The 18,465-nt window shown below is 39.0% G+C and overlaps 1 protein-coding gene across 1 annotated transcript in view; it reads left to right on the top strand.

Moving 5' to 3' along the window:
- The first annotated feature begins 486 nt into the window (after nucleotides 1–486).
- The window catches only part of LOC143890637 (alpha-terpineol synthase, chloroplastic-like), a 28,737-nt gene continuing 10,758 nt past the window's right edge, over nucleotides 487–18,465 (top strand). The window contains exons 1-4 of the mRNA XM_077395335.1: nucleotides 487–742; nucleotides 819–1,194; nucleotides 4,495–4,713; nucleotides 4,832–4,970. Of these exons, the coding sequence (XP_077251450.1) occupies nucleotides 487–742; nucleotides 819–1,194; nucleotides 4,495–4,713; nucleotides 4,832–4,970 (990 nt within the window). The remainder of the gene's footprint in view (nucleotides 743–818; nucleotides 1,195–4,494; nucleotides 4,714–4,831; nucleotides 4,971–18,465) is intronic.

The following is an 18,465-nucleotide window of genomic DNA, read 5'->3' as shown; positions in this document are numbered from 1 at the left end:
CATTCTGCGTTCTGCTCTGCATAGCCAATGAAAACTCCTTTGAGTCTCTCAAATTATGATCGCGTCAATCGAGTACTCAGCCGCGTCAACCGAGTACTCGACTGCATCATACGGAATCGACAAGGATTTTCTTCGGCAGTGTTCCGCCCACATCTATGTTTTTAAACACCAGTTTTTTTATGTGAATTTATTATAATTAGCTGTATGTTGATTTTCAATCCACATACATTTAAGGGACATGTTGAAATTTGTCAGGTCCAGTGATCTGATCGTTGGATCATCGAGTGTAAATTAAACAACTAGGAGAGATGAGTACAATAGTCTAGATTAGGATAACATATACTTATCTATTTTCGTACTTACCTTAATCTTTGTTTATGTTTAGTCCTTATGTATTCTATACACTCATTAGAATTTTATGTAATATATCATCTAATTAAGGTTAGTGAACAAATCCCATTTTCTCTCTAATTTTCATAGGGTGAGATGTACGAGAGACAAATTGAGAAGCTGAAGGAAGACGTGAAAATTTTGCTCAAAAAAGAGGAAGAACCCTTTGCTCAATTGAAGTTGATCGATACCCTTCATCGCCTTGGTGTGGGGTATCACTTCAAGAATGAGATCAAGGAAGCGTTAAGTATTATTTCAATTGATGATGATAACAAGATGATGGAGGACGATCTCTACACAAAGGCTCTCCTATTTAGACTCCTTAGAAAGCATGGGTTTGAAGTCTCACAAGGTATATATGCTCTCCTGCCATAACATAGCTTTTACACTTTCTAGTCTCTAAATTTTGTAGTGCTTGTTGGACACAGATATTTTCAATGGCTTCATGGATGAGAGAGGCAACTTTAAGGAATCTATTTGTGAGGATATAAAGGGAATGTTGAGCTTGTACGAAGCTTCGCACCTTGCTTTTGAAGGGGAGACAGTCTTGGACGAGGCCAAAGCTTTCACGATCAGGTATCTCAAAGATGTCAATGAGAAGAAAGTTGGAAAGAACCTGAAAAGACATGTAGAGCATGCCTTGGAGCTTCCTTTTCATTGGAGGATGCCACGGTTAGAAGCTAGGTGGTACATAGAAACATATGTTGGAGAAGGAGACATGAACCCTTTGTTATTTGAGTTTGCTAAGTTGGATTACAACATGGTACAAGCCATATACCAGACCAATATTAAAGTCGTATCCAGGTAAGTGCATACGAGATATCATCCATGTACATCTCTCTCTCTCTCTCTCTCACACACACACACACACGGAAAATTGTTTCTCCGCTCGAGTGCAGAAAATAGGGGTGGGCTCACATTTTTTGGAGGATCCAAAGCATTCATTTGATGGGCCGTATCATAGATAGGGTGTGTACCAAAAATCAGCTCCATTGGATCATCTTTATGCTTCCATTTGTGGAAGGAAAAATGGACAAATACTATTTGTCTACAATCTGCCCATTCCCTTGCCCCCCTCCCACACACACCCACACAAATGGAAGTAAGTGTTAGGATGATCCAATAGAGCTGATTTTTTGTGGACACCCTATCTATGATAGGGTCCATCAAATGAATGCTTTGAATCCCCAAAAATGTGGGCCCACCTTGTTGCTGTACTCGAGCGGAGATAAGCTTATCTACGCTTGAGCACAGGAACAGTAAGCCCATATATATATATATATATATATATATATATATATATATATATATGAGAATAGTGTTCCTGTGCAGCTGCTCAGATAGCTTATCTGAGCAGCAACTTCAAAAACTCATGTGGCTCATATTTTTGGGGTAATCCAAAGCATTCATTTGAAAGGCCCTTCCATGGATAGGGTGTGTACCAAAGATCAGCCCTATAGGATCATCCTAACCCAATCAAAGGTGGAGGGGAAAATGGTCAGACACTGTTTCTGACCATTTTTTCCTCCACAAATGGCAGGGTTAGGATGATCCTAAAGGGCTGATTTTTTGTACGCACCCTATCCATGGAAAGGCCTTCCAAATGAATGCTTTGGATCACCCCAAAAATGTGGGGCCACATGAGTTTTAGAAGCAGGTGCTCAGATAAGCTATCTGAGCAGCTGCGCAGGAACACTTTTCTCTCCCTCTCTCTCTCTCTCTCTATATATATATATATATATATATATATATATATATATATATATATATCTATAGAGAGAGAGAGAGAGAGAGAGAGAGAGAGAGAGAGAGAGAATAGAGTTTGTGAGAGTGCTCTCATATAGCTTATATGAGGTGGCTCTCACAAAACATAAGGGGCCCACATTGTTAGGATGATCCGAAGCATTCATTTGAAAGGTCCCATCATAGATAGGGTGTGTACAAAAAATCAACTCCATTGGATCATCCTAACCCCTCCAAAAGTGGGGGCAAAAATGGATAGACACGTTTTGTCCACAAATCTGCCCATTTTTGCCCCCACTTTTGGAGGGGTTAGGATGATCCAATGGAGCTGATTTTTTGTACACACCCTATCTATGATGGGACCTTTCAAATGAATGCTTCGGATCATCCTAACAATGTGGGCCCCTTATGTTTTGTGAGAGCCACCTCATCAGGAACTCTATTCTCATATATATATATATATATATATATATATATATATATATATATATATATACACTAAGCATGTTTCTTTCCGTTGTCATTCGTCTTTTTTCCAAGAAAAATTTTTCCCCACAAAATTGAATAAGGTGGTGTAAATAGAAATTGGACTTTAATTCAAAATTTATCTACTAAAGCGGTTTTAAGTTTTAAAATTGAATCCCCAATTTGCCTCCTCAATTTCACGCACTATTGCCCTTAAAATAGCAACTGCCGACTTCATTTCCCACAAATAAATGACTTTTCCCCCAAAAAATTGTGACAAACTCCCTTTACGCCTCTCTCTTCCTTTTGCCTCCAAAAAAAAAAAGCAAAACACAATCTCTCTCTCTCTCTCTCTCTCTCTCTCTCTCTCTCTCTCTCTCTCTCTCTCTCTCTCTCTCTGGTGGAAGTCCAAAGTTGCAGAGTGCATTTAAAGACCCTGTTTTGCTTCATGTAAATCCTCGGTAAGTAATCCCTTTCCCACTTCATGTAAATCCTTTATAAGTAATCCATGTTTTGCTTCATGCGAAGACCCTATTTTGCTTCATGTAAATCCTATGTAAGTAATCTCTCTCTTGTTTCTAAAACACACACACTCTCTCTCTCTCTTGCTCTTACCCTATTTTTCTCTATCCAGCTCTCACAACAAGAATTTTAACCCAACGGCCCTGATTTTAACACGACAGCCACTTATGGTGTATCTAGGGCTACAGAGGGGGCTGATTTATATCAGGTCAGAAGGACACAACGGCACTGATTGACATATGAGTGCCATATTTCATGTGGTAGCTGAAGTGACTGACAAAATTGAGAAATGCATCTATCTGAAAGTGAAAAAATAATTGAGGACATCAAAAACAAGGGCGCTCATATTCCCCAAAACGGATAAAATCCCCCCTATAACGGTTTCTGTGAGAGTGGTTCACTGCTTTAGGATAAATTCACCCCTTTAACGTTTTTCTTTTGCCTTTAAAACCTAACGAAAAGCTTTAGAGGGGATTTTATCTATCAGAGGAAAAATTACATTATTTTAGGGAAAATTACATTTACACCCCGTCTAGCTTATGACACATCCACTTCTACGCCTATAGTTTAAAACGTGACAACTACACCCCCATATGGTTTCAATTTGTGTAAGGTAGGGCCCCTCAGTTGACGGTTCGTCCACAGATTGAAGGGTTAGGATGATCCAATGGAGCTGATTTTTTAGGCACACCCTATCTATGTCAGGGCCCATCAAATGAACGCTTTGTATCATCCAAACAATGTGGGCCCACCTACATTGTTTGGATGATCCAAAGCGTTAATTTGATGGGCCCTGACATAGATAGGGTGTGCCCAATAAATCAGCTCCATCGGATCATCCTAACCCTTCAATCTGTGAACGAACCGTCAACTGAGGGGGCCTATTTTATACAAATTGAAACTACAGGGGTGTAGTTGTCACGTTTTAAACTATAGGGGTAGAAGTGGATGTGTCAGAAACTAGAGGGGGGTGTAAATGTAATTTTAATGGCTCTACTTACTTTGTTTTACACTTTTTAAAGCAATTTTGCAGCCCCTTCTTTTCAGGAAAGAAGTGCCAACTCATATGATTTAAATGAATAATACCCTTCTAGAGTTAGCACCTCTCTCTTGAAAAAAAAAGAGAGGGCGCAAAATGGCTTTGTCCAAAATTGCAATAATCAGACTCCTATCTTTGTTAACAATTTTCTAATTGGTTGTTAGCAAATGATACATATCCCAAAAAATTATCAAAGGCCAATCAAAGAAGTTCTAAAAAAGGGGAGTGATACAATGGAGTGCTGGTATCAATTCAGCATACATCTAATGGTTTGGTGTATAAGGAACCACTAAAAGAAGTTACATTGATCTTTATCTGTTGCCATTATGTATTAGGTGGTGGAGAAATTTGGGACTTGGTGAGCACTTGAGCTTTGCTAGAGACCGTTTGATGGAGTGCTTCTTATGGGCTATTGGAACTGTGTCAAAACCTGTGTTTGGACACAGCAGAGAAGAGGGTACGAAAGTGAATCAACTAATAACAACAATTGATGATGTCTATGATCTCTATGGATCCATAGAAGAACTGGAGCTCTTTACAGAGGCTATTGATAGGTAGAGACATTGTAGATCTTTTCCATCTCTAGTAGATAGTTTGTCATTATTCTAGGACCCTACAAAGTTTCTTGACTACTTTCTCAAAATACAATGATTTGTTGGATTTTTTTTGCAGATGGGATATTAACTCCTTGGAAAAACTTCCAGATTACATGAAGATCTGTTTTATCGCTCTCTTCAACACTACCAATGAAATGGCTTATGAGATCTTAAAAGATCAGGGATTGGAAACCATCGGGCTCCAGAAGAAGCTGGTAGTGCATTTATTCTTTCTCTTATCAAGTCAAATTTCACTCTTTAATAATTCAACAATTGCTTCACAACTCTCTCGCGTCATTCTGCCTCGCCCCATTCAACTCCCTTTGAACATGGCCGATTACTTCTTTATTTCTGCTTTTTCCCCCTACAAAGTTAGTCAAAACCATAGTTACCAGGGTGGGAAACGACTACGGGAAACGAAACGTGAAACGGAAACAGGAAACACATGAAAAAAAATATAGGAGAAACGAGAAACGAAAAAACAATAGAAAATCGTACGAGAAGCATCTTAGGAAATACATTAGAAGCATTTCAGATATGACCGAAAAAACCAATTTGAATTTTGTGGTTTTGAATTAGAAAAAACACACAAGGAAAACGCGAAATATACGGTTTTGTAGATTTAAATTTGGTTAATTTGAATTGTTCTTATTTTTATTACAATATATGCTATTGTTTTCTTTTTTAATATCTATTACACAATTTTTGATGTGTTTGTTCCAAAATGATTTTCGTAAGTTTCACACATGTTTCCTACACGTTTCATATGCGCTTTCTACTAGCCTTGCATACATTTATCATACGTTTCACACATAATTTACATAAGTTTCTCATATGTTTCCCATGCGTTTCGGAAACATATCTCCAATTTTTATTTTATTTTTATCATGTTTCCGAAATGCGGAAAACGCTTTTTAGGGGAAACACGTTTCCCACCCACGAGAAAAGCGTTTTAGGGGAAGCGGGTTTCCCACCCGCCCAAGGAGTTTCCGGCAACTATGGTCAAAACTCCTTGACACTTGTGTTATGACTGCCAATTAAGTGCTAAGTCTTATCAACCGAGTAACCGTTCACGTCGCACCGAGTTGATTCGTACTTGCTTTGGCTGCATTTTAGCCCCCATCCGTATTTTGAAACTGATTTCAATATCATGCTTGCAAGTGTATAACATATCTAATGAGGGACTTTCTTTAATTTAGTGGGCAGACTTATGTAAAGCTTACCTTGTGGAGGCAAAATGGTATTGCAATGGATACATACCGACACTTGATGAGTATTTAAAAAATGCATGGATTTCGATATCAGGACCAGTCATACTAGGTAATGCTTATTTATCAGCAGAACCGAAGATAATGAAGGATGCATTGCAATGCTTAGACGAGTATCCTAATCTTTTACACTGGTCATCGATGATTCTTAGACTTTGGGATGATTTGGGGACTTCAACGGTAAATTAACTATACTTAGCTTCTATATTTAACTTTTTAAATCACTGACTTCGTTGTATATGTATATATATCTTTCACCAATATAGGCAGAGCTAGAGAGAGGTGATGTTCCAAAATCTATCCAATGTTACATGCATGAAACAGGTGCTCCAGAGGAAGTTGCCCGCGAACATATAAGAGGTCTAATTAGTGAAATGTGGAAGAAGATGAATAAAGATTCTTTCTCTTCTTCGCTTCCTGAATCTCTAACGGATGCTGCGTTGGATCTTGCAAGGATGGCCCAATGCTATTACGAATTCGGCGATGGATTTGGTTCTCCAAATAAAGAAACTATGGAGCGATTCTTATCATTACTGGTTGAGCCCATTTTGGTTATGAAATAATAGGCCCTCTTTGATCTATGTAGACAATTATCAACTTCATTATAGCAGATGTCGGCCTGATGCTACCTAAACATATTATTATTTAGATGAATTATGAACTTGGTATAAAAACATAGACATAAATTTTGCCTTTTTAATTATTTAAATCCCTTCTACGTTATGGAGTACCAAGAATGTTTATATAGAAGGATGATTTTTTGAACCATGAAGATGCTCGGCCATGCAATCAGATTGTAACTAATTTCACCTTCCAATCGTCGGTAACATCTTCGAAATCGAAGATCCGCTCCAGGGTTTGTAACCAGTCAATGAACTCTTCAGGTTGAACTCCCCATAAATTTCAGGTAATTCAATGTCGAAGCCCATCTCTAATCGTCGATCATCCAGGCACTTATCTTCTTCTCATGCCAGTGCTCCTCTCCACGGCACTTGGCCATGATGTGGATCCTTGAAGACAACTTTAGACCTAGAGACATCTTCCTTCCTCATGGATGCAGGCTTCAAGTAGCACAATCCTTTGTATCAGGTCTACTTGTCATCGAAGTTGATCGTTCTCCATAGCTAGATCAGGTTGGGAGTCAAGAGGAGTGACAATCTCCTCAACTCATTGTGTACGACGCGACGACGGCATCCTTAGCTCTGATACCAACTGGCATTGGGACGATCGAATGACAATGCAGGAAAGTTTTCGCAAGAAATTGATGAGCAGCTTGTCGGGCTTAAAACACCTATGCCTCGCGTTTTAGAGAGAAACTCCTCGTTGGGAGTGAGCAAGCTCCAGTCACCTTCGTGAAAGACATACCTAGAGAAATATTCAGAATAAAGAATGTAATAGCAAGAGACACACTATTTTCCTAATCAAAGGAAACTTGACATTGTCGTCTTACTCGTGTACTAGTTTCTTAAGGAACCACCCACTGAAATAATGAAAGTATAGTAAAATGTAAATCAAATAAGGTGGTTCAAATGATATGGTGCAAGATAGATTTTTCAAAGTAAATTTCAGCAAATTCTAATGTGCGTACTAATGTTAAATTTAGAACTTAAGTATGTGGTAATAGAACTAGATGCACATCCAGATGCAGGGTTCCAATAGAACTACAAAGAGCCCAAGATTCGAGATTTAATGACGGGTGATATGAGTGCAAGCAACAAGAGAAAGTTGATTCTTTGACTATCCTATAAAGACAAGATATAAATTATAGCAGTAGATGAAACTTGGCAACAGTGAAGTAATGAATGTAGGCAACCAATTCTATGTTAAGTGCTTGTTCTGAATTCAATAATAAGTTTAATATTCAGCAAATATAAATAACAAGGTCCGAACCCAATAATGAGCAGAACAATGCGAGACAATAGGGATTTGAGTATTCAGTTTAAATGCCGAGTGTCTGAAAATAGATTATCTGTCAATGCATACAACCATACCAAAAAAAAACAAACAGTATTTGGGCGATTGAGAAGCCCTACAAATTGAGTTGAAATTACATGAAAAGTAGGCAGCATGTAAGTGATAAATATCCGAAATAATGGCTAGATTTGGAGTAGCAGGGAATCAATCTTAAAGTATTACAATAGGGATATAACACAATGAATGTAATATGGGCTATTCAAAACACTCTAATGGGGTTCAAATAACCAAAGAACTGATCCTGGAACACACAATTTCAGAGTAGATATGAGAGCAAGCAGATTGCAAAAGGTGATAATATTGCAGGAATTAACATAGACAGAGCACTATCTATGCAGTATCTTTGTGGTATGTAATCAAGGAAAGAAGAAAAATCAGAAAATAAATTGGTTTATAGCAGCTACTCACAGTAACTTTAAAGAGATTAAATCAGTCAAACTTTAATAATAAATCTAAATGGTATAGGGTTTAGGCCTTCCCTTTTGAAGGATCCCTCGTTTGCAGATGAACCGGCGAGCCGCAAGAGGAGATCGACCGAACTAGCTGTCGTTTGGTGATGGAGATTCGTGTGGATTGCTTGAGGGGATGTTTGAAGTCCTGTTGCGCCAGTGTAAATTAATGAAGAAAATACAGAAAATAAAAAGGAAAAAAAATGAAGAAGATGAGGAAGAGTGCTTGAGAGCCTGAGGGTTTTTTTTTTTGTGAGAGGCTTTGCTCTTGAAGATTTCGTGTTTTGGGTGTAGCAAAGGTGGGTATTTATAGGTAAAATTGGGGGGAAAATGCTATTTTGGGGATCCGATTAGGGTTTTTATAAGGATTAGATGTGCCTGTGATTTTAAAACGTAAGTGGCATGAAATAAGGGTTTTTGTTATGATTGAGGATTTGGAGGAGATTCGAACTTTTTTTTAATGAAAAATGGGTATTTAGTGCAAGAGTTTAGTGCAAGAGCCTTGTGGGCCGGTTTAAATGGATGTAACAATCACCAATGACGGACAAAAAAATGGCATAATTGTCAACAGGACCCATGTTGTTCTGAAATTATCAATGAGGGACAAAAGAGATCTTGTCAGAAAAAGCTGGACGAAAATGCCCTTTGGCATTTACAACACGTTTTTACCTTACTTTTTCGTTCTTCCCTCTTCTTTTACTTTTCCATTTTCACCTTTTTAGGTTTTTACCATACTAGTCATCTTCCTCTTCATTCAACCACCATTGTTGAAGGCAAGTTTTGAAAATATGAAAGTTGAGTTCTTACCATCTATCTATTTGTATCTAGGTTTTGGTTTTTTTTTTTTAGGGTTTGGAGCTATTTTTCATTCCTCTATTTTTTATTTATCTTGTTTAGGATATAAGCGGTTTGTATTTTAGGGTGTGTTCTGGAGATAATGCATGGATGGCTTCACTCACTTTTTGGAAGACAAGTGGTTGTATAAGAAAATTTTGATATAATATATGAATGGATGGCTACACATTTTTTGATGTGCTTAAATTTTTTTGTAATACAAGAATTGGGATGTAATACATGAGGAATATTTAATGAATACAACATCCATTTCTTTTGTTATTTCTACCATGAGCAGATTTGTAATGCCATTAGAATAGTTGCTATAGGAATGGTTTTTGTAGCAAAATGGGTTTATCAACTCTCTGGAAGGGAGTTAGAAATTCTCAAAAGTAGGGTTACCAATTTTCGAATGGGCTTATCAAGTCAGGGTACTGGAGTTTTGGAAAAGGGTTTTCAAGTCTCTAGGATTGGGGTTATCTAGTATCAAAAGTGGGGTTATCAATTTTCGAATGGGCTTATCAAGTCCCTGAAAATTGGCCGAGGGTACTGGAGTTTTGGAAGGGGGTTTTCAAGTCCCTGGGATTGGGGATATCTAGTATAAAAAATGGGGTTACCAATTTTCGAATGGGCTTATCAAGTCCTTGAAAATTGGTCGAGGGTATTGGAGTTTCGGAAGGGGGTTTTCAAGTCTCTTTGATTGGAGTTATCTAGTATAAAAAAATGGTTACCAATTTCCGAATGGGCTTATCAAGTCCATAAAAATTGGCCGAGGTTACTAAAGTTTTGGAAGGGGTTTTCAAGTATTTGGGATTGGGGTTATCAAGTATTAAAATGGGGTTACCCGAATGGGCTTATCAGTACCCTGAAAATTGGCCGAGGGTACTAGAGTTTTGGAAGGGGGTTTTCAAGTATCTAGTATTGGGGTTATCCAGTATCAAAATGGGGTTACCAATTTCCGAATAGGCTTATCAAGTCCCTGAAAATTGGCCGAGGGTACTAGAGTTTTGTAAGGAGGTTTTCAAGTCTCTGGGATTGGGGTTCTCCAGTATAAAAAATGAGGTTGCAAATTTCCGATTAGGCTTATCAAGTCCCTTATGAACATGTTTTTACTTCTTGTTTTTTTTTCACTCATTCATTTTCACCATTTTTCTTTCTTTCTACCCTCGATTTATCTTCCTCATCTGCCATTGAAAGGGAGAATGAGAAATGAAAACCTTAAAACAAATTAAAAACAAGACCTAGATACAAAGAGATAGATGGTAATGAACTCACGTTTCAAGTTTTTGAGACTTCCCAGCAACAATGGTGGCTGAACAATGAGGAAGATGATTGGTAGGGTAAAAAAGTGAAGTTGAAAATGAAAAAGTAAAAAAAAAAGAGGGAAAGAAGAGAGAAGAGGGAAAAGTGGAAAAGTAAAACCTGTTGCTTAAGAAAAGGGTATTTTTGTCCAGCTTTTACTGACAAGACATCTTTTGTCCCTCGTTGATGATTTCTGAAACGCATGGGTCCTGTTGACAATTACGTCATATTTCTGTCCCCCATTGGTAATTTTTCCTAAATGGATTTTATGTTTAGATTTTAAAAAGCTTGATTGAAATCATGATTTGGGGTAAGATTCTCTCGTATTTGGTGAATATTTTGTCACTGCTCCCGCAATCAAAATAGTGGCGTGCGATACCACTGGATTTGGGGGTCAAACAACCCGAAATCAAGTCGTACCGACAATTTCCTCGCATGGATTAGAAATCCGATGGGGAAAAAAGAAAAGAGTCATCATCTAGGATAAGGGCCTAGAACCCTATATGAACTCTGTGCCAAATAAGGCATGTCGACGCCCCCAAAGTGATGGGTCCGTCACTGGTTACAAATGGGAACTTTGTGCCGAATAAAGCATGTCGACGCCCCCAAAGTGATGGGTCCATCATTGATTACGAATGGGGAAGCTATTAGGCACCCCACTCGCCCGATAAACTCGGTCTCTAATGCCAATTTCATTAGTTTTGGGAATTTCAAGCGAAAAGGCGTAAAATGGAAACATGTATCCTCGAATAAACGATCTATCAACAAAAGTGATCCCATTTTGATCAACCCGCTTTGATTGGCCCAATCATCAAATATCAAACAATCAAACACACAAATCGCCAATCAAAGGGTATTGATCAAGGAGGGCTCATATGCCATTTGATCTGTGTAAGAAGGATGGAAATAGGGTTTGCTCCTCACTTTCCATGACAAATCTAGAGAATTCTAGGGATTTCTCCCTTGAATTCCCTAGATTGGGATCAGTATGAATTCCCTAGATTGGGATCAGTAAGAAGGAAGCCCTATTCCCACTCTTCTTTAGCTGAGGATGGCATGAGGATGCATTCACATACACCATATAGGCACCCCTCTCTTTTTTTTAACCTAGAAAGGAATGCGGCCTCAGGGCAGACCACGAAAATTTTATATATGCTAGTGTAGATAAAACTGAAGGGGAAAAAACCCTCCGAGCCTCGAAGGCAAAAGAGGAATCCTTGACAAAAACCAACATGATAAAAGAAAAAGAGAAAACTAAGGAGTTGCAACCTCTATTGAAGTTAGGGCATAAAAGGTCTTGATACCCCAATCATTCAAAACCTAATCTTAATCATGGTGGAACGTTGGTTTTGAGATTCTCCCTGACCTGGTTCTAAACCCTGTTTTTCTGATTTTTCTTGTTGCTTTTTGCTCCGTTTGGTTTCTCGGAGTGGCTCGGAGAGTAGTGGAATAAGGAGTCAAAGGGAGGAGGCAAGCATTTTGATTTGTCTAGAATTACCTCAGAGAATAGTGAACAAGTGTTTGGTTGCATGACAAATCCTTGGAGAGTAGGAGAATAAGTAGGGGTGTCATTACCAATATAGGGAGAAAGGAAGAGAGAGAAAGAGAGAGAAAGAGAGAGCATCGTTCCCTAGACAATTATATCAAAATTCTTTGCTTTTAGAGGGATTTTCTTTAAGGAGGAACAAGCAATCATTACATGGGAGACACCCAAGGGAGTCCAATGCTATTTTGGCAACCAAACATGGAATGGAATGCCAAATCCAATCCAAATTCCGGTGGCTGCTGAGCTTTTGTGCAACCTAACGAAGCATTTGGGTTGCGATCGAGAAGGAGTTGAATCTTCGATTAGATCGTCTCTACTAGCTTCAGAACCATCTTGGTTGTTTAGCATGGCTAGCCTGAATGTATCTTCTCTGACTGGGAGCTTAGAGGGTCCATCCCCTTTAATTTTTACAAGATCAACTTTGGACTTCATGGCAATTCCGTTGACAATCGTTTTCACCTCATTTTCCATTTCTTCTTTGCTTCGAAAAACCCTAGAAACCAAACCAAATTCTCCGTAGCAATTCCTAATCCCACAATCTTCAGCAGCCTCTATACAACTCCTAGATCGAGAGTAATCACCTTATTGACGTCAAAGAAAGCATTAGTCGTGGAATACCAAATATCAGAGGAGGTAATGATATCTATAGACACGCCTGTGCATTCACAGTGAATCCCTCCTATTATCGGCTTCCGGCACTCCTCAACAACATATATTGTCGTTGCAATTGTTGAAATATGGTGCCGAAGTTGATCCGTAGCTCTGTCTATGGCGTAGGTATTTAACAGGAAAAGATAGATGATGGGACGTTCGTCCACGATTTCTAGGGTTTGGAGATCCATTTCTAATTAGGGTTTTTATAAGGATTGGATGTGCGTGTGATTTCAAAGCACAAGTGGTATGAAAGCAAGGGTTTTTGTCATGATTGAGGATTTGGTGGAGATTTGAACTTTTTTGAATGAAAATGGGGTTTAAGGCAAGAATCTTGTGGGTCGGTTTAAATGGATTTTGTGCATTGGTTTAGAAATGTTTTACTGAAATCACAATTTGGGGTAAGATTCTCTCGTATTTGGTGAAGATTTTGGAAAAATGGACAAGGGAAGGGGTTGGTTTTCCATTTTTGGTGGAAAAAATCATATTTGGGGAGAAAATCTCATTTTTAAGGTAAAGTGGCATCTAATAATCTAAGAATATATACGTAAAAGGGATTGTTGCATGATGGGGTTGTGCCACGTGGCACCCTCTCTTTTTTTACTCAGAAAGAAATGCGGCCCCGGGGCGGACGATCAAAAATTTAATTATGATAGTGTAGTTACCACTGGAGGGAAAAAAATCCTATTAGCCTCAAAAGGCAAAGGTGGAAACCTTGACAAAAACCAACATGATAACAGAAAAAGAGAAAACTATGTGGTTGCAACCTCTATTGAAGCTTAAGGCATAAGTGGTCTTGATGCCACAATCATTCAAAACCTAATCTTAATCATGGCGGAAGGTTGGTTTTGAGATTCTCCTTGACCTGATTCTAAACCCGGTTTTCTGATTTTTTTTTTGTTGCTTTTGGGTTGCGATTGAGAAGGAGTTAAATCTTCGATGAGATCGTCTGTACTAGCTTCATAACCTTCTTACTTGTTTAGCATAGCTAGCCTGAATGTATCTTCTCTTACTTTTCCATAGAGGGCCTGAATTCTTTCCTCAAAAAGGTCCATCCCCTCTACGAAACCGAGCTTATATGGTCTTCCTCCTACCGAGTAAGGGCCCAAAAGAGCAAGTTATTTGTGGATTGTATGAGGCTGGATGACTCTTACAACCATCATTTGACATGGATCTTCTAGTCTGAATATGGCATGTATCCTCGATAAAATCTACCCCTACTCTGTGTATCTCATCATATGAGTGTATCTAGCAAAGTTGAACAATCCAACCAAACCATACCGATGAGTGTATCTCATCATATGCATTCTAAAAGAGTGCCATGATTATACAAAATCAAAACAAAACCATAGGTGAGCTTGTTAAGAGCGCTTTCATAAGTGTTGAAAAAGTTGCATCACAGTTGTTCCCATTATCCACTCCAAAAGATGGCGATACATAAGCTAGACTATCAAATTGAGTGACTGAAAAAAAAAAACATGAATTTTGCTTAAAGTTTACAGTATTCTTGGCCAAATATTGGATACATATTTCGCTTCTAATTTGAGCAGACACTGCCACCAGCAACAGAAACCAATTTACCAACAATCATCTCTCCCTTTTAGCAGCGCAACTTTAATTTTTGCATGATCAACTTAATATTTTATGGCAATTCCGTTGACAGTTGTTTTCACCTCATTTTCCATTTCTTCTTTGCTTCGAAAAATCCTAGAAACCAAACCAAATTTCTTAGCTTCTGGTACATATATTTTCCTTCCTGTAAGTGCCATTTCTGCAGCAATTCCTAATCCCACAATCTTCGGCTGCGTCCTTACAACTTCTAGATCGGGAGTCATCATCTCATTGACCTCAAAGAAAGTATTAGTGGTGGAATACCTAATATCACCGGAGGTAATGATATCTACACACACGCCCATGCATTCACCGTGAATCATTTATATTACTAGCTTTCAAGACTCCTCAACAGCAGATATTGTCGTTTCAATGATTGAAATATGCTGCCGAAGTTGATATGTAGCTCTGTCCGTGGCGTAGGTATTTGTGGCTGCGACTGCCAATGATAATCACACGTACATCAGGGTTTTGTTTTAACGAGATGAGGGTTTTGGTGATTTCGGAGAAGAATTTTAGAGAGAGTGAGGGGCGTCTCAGGAAATGATAGAAGATGGGACGTTCTTCCACGATTTCTAGGGTTAGGAGATCCATTTCTAATTAGGGTTTTTATAAGGATCGGATGTGAGTGTGATTTTAAAGCATAAGTGGTATGAAAGAAAGGGTTTTTGTCATGATTTAATGAAAAATGGGTGTTTAGGGCAAGAATCTAGTGGGCCGAACCATTCGAACTTTGGAGGCAAAAAATGAACTAATTTGTGAAGGTTTAAAGACATCCATTTTACCTCCACAAATCGTAGGGTTGGGATGATCCTATGGATCTGATTTTTTGTAGACACCCTATCTATGTGAGGGCCTTTAAAATGGATGGCTTAGATCACCCAAACAATGTGGGCCCCCACTGTGTTTTAAGCTAGTGTGTAGAGAACTCTCTACACATATGTGTAGGAACCGTTTTCTCATATATATATATATATATATATATATATATATATATATATAAGGGAATGTTGCACGATGGAATTGTGCCACGTGGCAGCCCACTCTTTTTTTAACCTGGAAAGGAATGCGGCCTTGGGGCAGACCACCAAAATTTTATATATGATAGTGTAGATACAACTGGAGGGGAAAAAACCTTCCTAACCTCAAAGGCAAAAGCGGAAACTTTGACAAAAACCAACATGATAACAGAAAAAGAGAAAACTATGGAGTTGCAACCTCTATTGAAGCAAAGGGCATAAGAGGTCTTGATACCCCAATCATTCAAAACCTAATCTTAATCATGGCGGAAGGTTGGTTTTGAGATTCTCTCTAACCTGGTTCTAAACCCAGTTTTCTAATTTTTCTTGTTACTTTTGGGTTGCGATCGAGAAGGAGTTGAATCCTCGATGAGATCTTCTGGACTAGCTTCAGAACCATCTTAGTTGTTTAGCATAACTAGCCTGAATGTATCTTCTCTGAATTTTCCAAGGAGGACTTGAACTCTTTCCTCAAAAAGTCCAAAAAGGTCCATCCCTTCTACCAAACATACTCTAGATTGGAGCTTAGATGGTCCTCCTTCCGATGAAGGGCTCGCAAGAGCGAGTTGTGTGTGGATTGTGGACCCCGATCCCGAGGACGGTGAGCGAGGGACGCGAGATCCCCCGTCAATCCTCTGAGACCTCCACAATGTGAAGGAGAGCTCTACCAAGGAACTCTCAAAACAGATGCCACTCACAGCATGGGTGGCGATGTATATGTATGCGATACATCTTGATCCGGAGACAGGAGCCTCGAAACCAAGACATACCTAAAATAACTTAGAGTCGCCATCTAGGGAGTTGGCCCTGGAACCCCATAAAATACTCTGTCGCAACGGATAACCAAAGATGCGAAGGTCCATGCCTGACGACGAATGAGGAAGATCCGAAGAGCACCCCCAATTCGCCCAAGTACAAGCACTTGGTCTCTTATGCCATTTTTAATTAACTTTGAAGAGTTTTGGGCAAAAATCATGTGAAATGGGAACAATCATCCCTGAGAAAACGTCTATCTAAGCATGCATGATCCAGGGATGGGCAAAGAAAATGAACATCCAAATCCTAACTCATCACATCTAATCCTAACTCATCACATCTAAGCAATAAACAATCGCATGCATAGCTACAGCTAAGCAGATAATGATAGATATAATGAGATAAGGAAAGCAAATATCTAAGTTTAGACAGATAATCAAGCTAAGACGAATGGATAAACACTATAGCTAAGCAATCAAAGCAGTAAAGTAAACACACTAGCATGCGAGACTATGCAAGAGATAAGACTAAGAAAATGACAATCGATCGCACGCTAGAAGAACAAACAAACTAGAGTGCATAATAAATCTAAGATAAGCACATAACAAGCTAAAAAGTGCAAGAAAAGAAAGAAATCGGAAAATCAACGGCATGTGAGAACCAAATATGCCAGGGGAAAGAAGATGGAACACACGATAGGCTCAGAAGGCGATTCAAAAAAAGAATCAAGCCCAGCGATCCTAATCTGCTGAAGATCGGACAAGTCTAGCGATCGTCATGACCTATCGTTGGGCTCAACGAGGACAATCCCTGTGAAGGGACCACGCTACGTCATCGCCCGTCCCAAAACCCGATAAAACGTCAAAAAACCGATGGAAACCGGAAAACCACGATGAAAACCGGAAATGGAATGAAAAGAGGGCTCCGAGTGACCTGGCAATCACCATCCTTGCCCATTTTTGTTTTTGTTTTGAAATGTTTGAAAATATTTATTAAAAATATTTGACTGGACTTGGGTGGACCCAAGCTACCTACGTACCCTGTGGGAAGGGATCAAGCCAACGTAGTTCGAACGTTTTTGGCGTTTTTGATGTTATTTGAACTTTTACTATTTGATTTTTATGTGCTTTTGTTTATCCCTTTGATTGAAAGGGGTTTTGGCTCAGGAGGTTTCCGTCCGTCGTCGCGTTAACCCGACAAGACTCGTTACCAACATCGATAGAATCCCGAAAATCAAAGAGGATCCCGAAGAACGTATGAAGAATGATCCCGAAAGAAGACAAGGTAGAACCTCTGAACCCTAAAAGAAGCGAAGGTCCTAAAGAAGGAAGAATCCCTAAACCCCATGAGAAATCCTAGTACAAGGAGGATATAAAGGGTAAAGGGGTTGGCTCAAGAAACATTCCGTCATCGCCCGAATTCGAGAGGAGATTCTAAAAAATCGACGAAAAAGATTAAACGCTGCTGATGATCCCCAATACTCTAATGAAGATCTAGACAACAAGAGCAAGCTCTAAGACTCCGAAACGCAATTTGGAAATCGACAAAGAAGTTGATGGGAGAGACAGAGAAAAGAAAAAGGTGGAGCTCCGAGTAATCTCATCGTAGCCCCTTCACTTAGACTGGAACAAGACAAATCGAGTTGCTTGAAGACCGAATATGAACACAAGCACTCACTTGATTTGTAGATATATTGAAGGGACACAATTAAGAACATGCAGTGATGTGGTGCCATTATCTTCACGCAGGAATAAAAGAGAGCAATTAAGCAAGAACATGGGATTAAGAATCACTGATTTTTCAAGGGTTTGGAAGACTATCAGAAGCTAAACGATATCTGAGAGCTTAGACTATGCTCAAAAGGCAAGCATAATTTATACCTCAGATCTTAAACAAGGAATTACTAACTAATATGGGAAAATTTCAATTCCAATATAAGATAGCCTTTTCCAGATTTTTGAGCACAAATATCTAGAGGGAAGGCCAAAATCAGAATTCAAAAGATCACTCCTGATGATAGCAATTTAAATTCACGAATGCCCAAATGAAGAATCACGAGAAAGCTGAACCCGAATGAACCACACTATGCCCTTGGATCCACCCACATCTAAAGTATATGATTCAACAAGAAGTTAGAGAACTCCTCTTTGCGGCATTAGTTTTGTCTCTTAAAGGCTCAGACACCAAAATCACATGAGAAAGAAGACAACAAAACTTAAGAAAAATCCAACTATGGTGGGTTTTGGGACATGGCCTGAACTCTCCTGCCCACCCCTCTTCTTCTTCTTTTTTCGACCATC

This window comes from Tasmannia lanceolata, unplaced genomic scaffold (genome assembly GCF_043159265.1).
Source record: "Tasmannia lanceolata isolate RefF3 unplaced genomic scaffold, GAP_Taslan_0.1 ptg000013l, whole genome shotgun sequence".
Taxonomy (NCBI): Eukaryota; Viridiplantae; Streptophyta; class Magnoliopsida; order Canellales; family Winteraceae; genus Tasmannia; species Tasmannia lanceolata.
The sequence above is the reverse complement of the archived record's forward strand: the minus strand, read 5'-3'. Positions and strand labels throughout refer to the sequence as shown.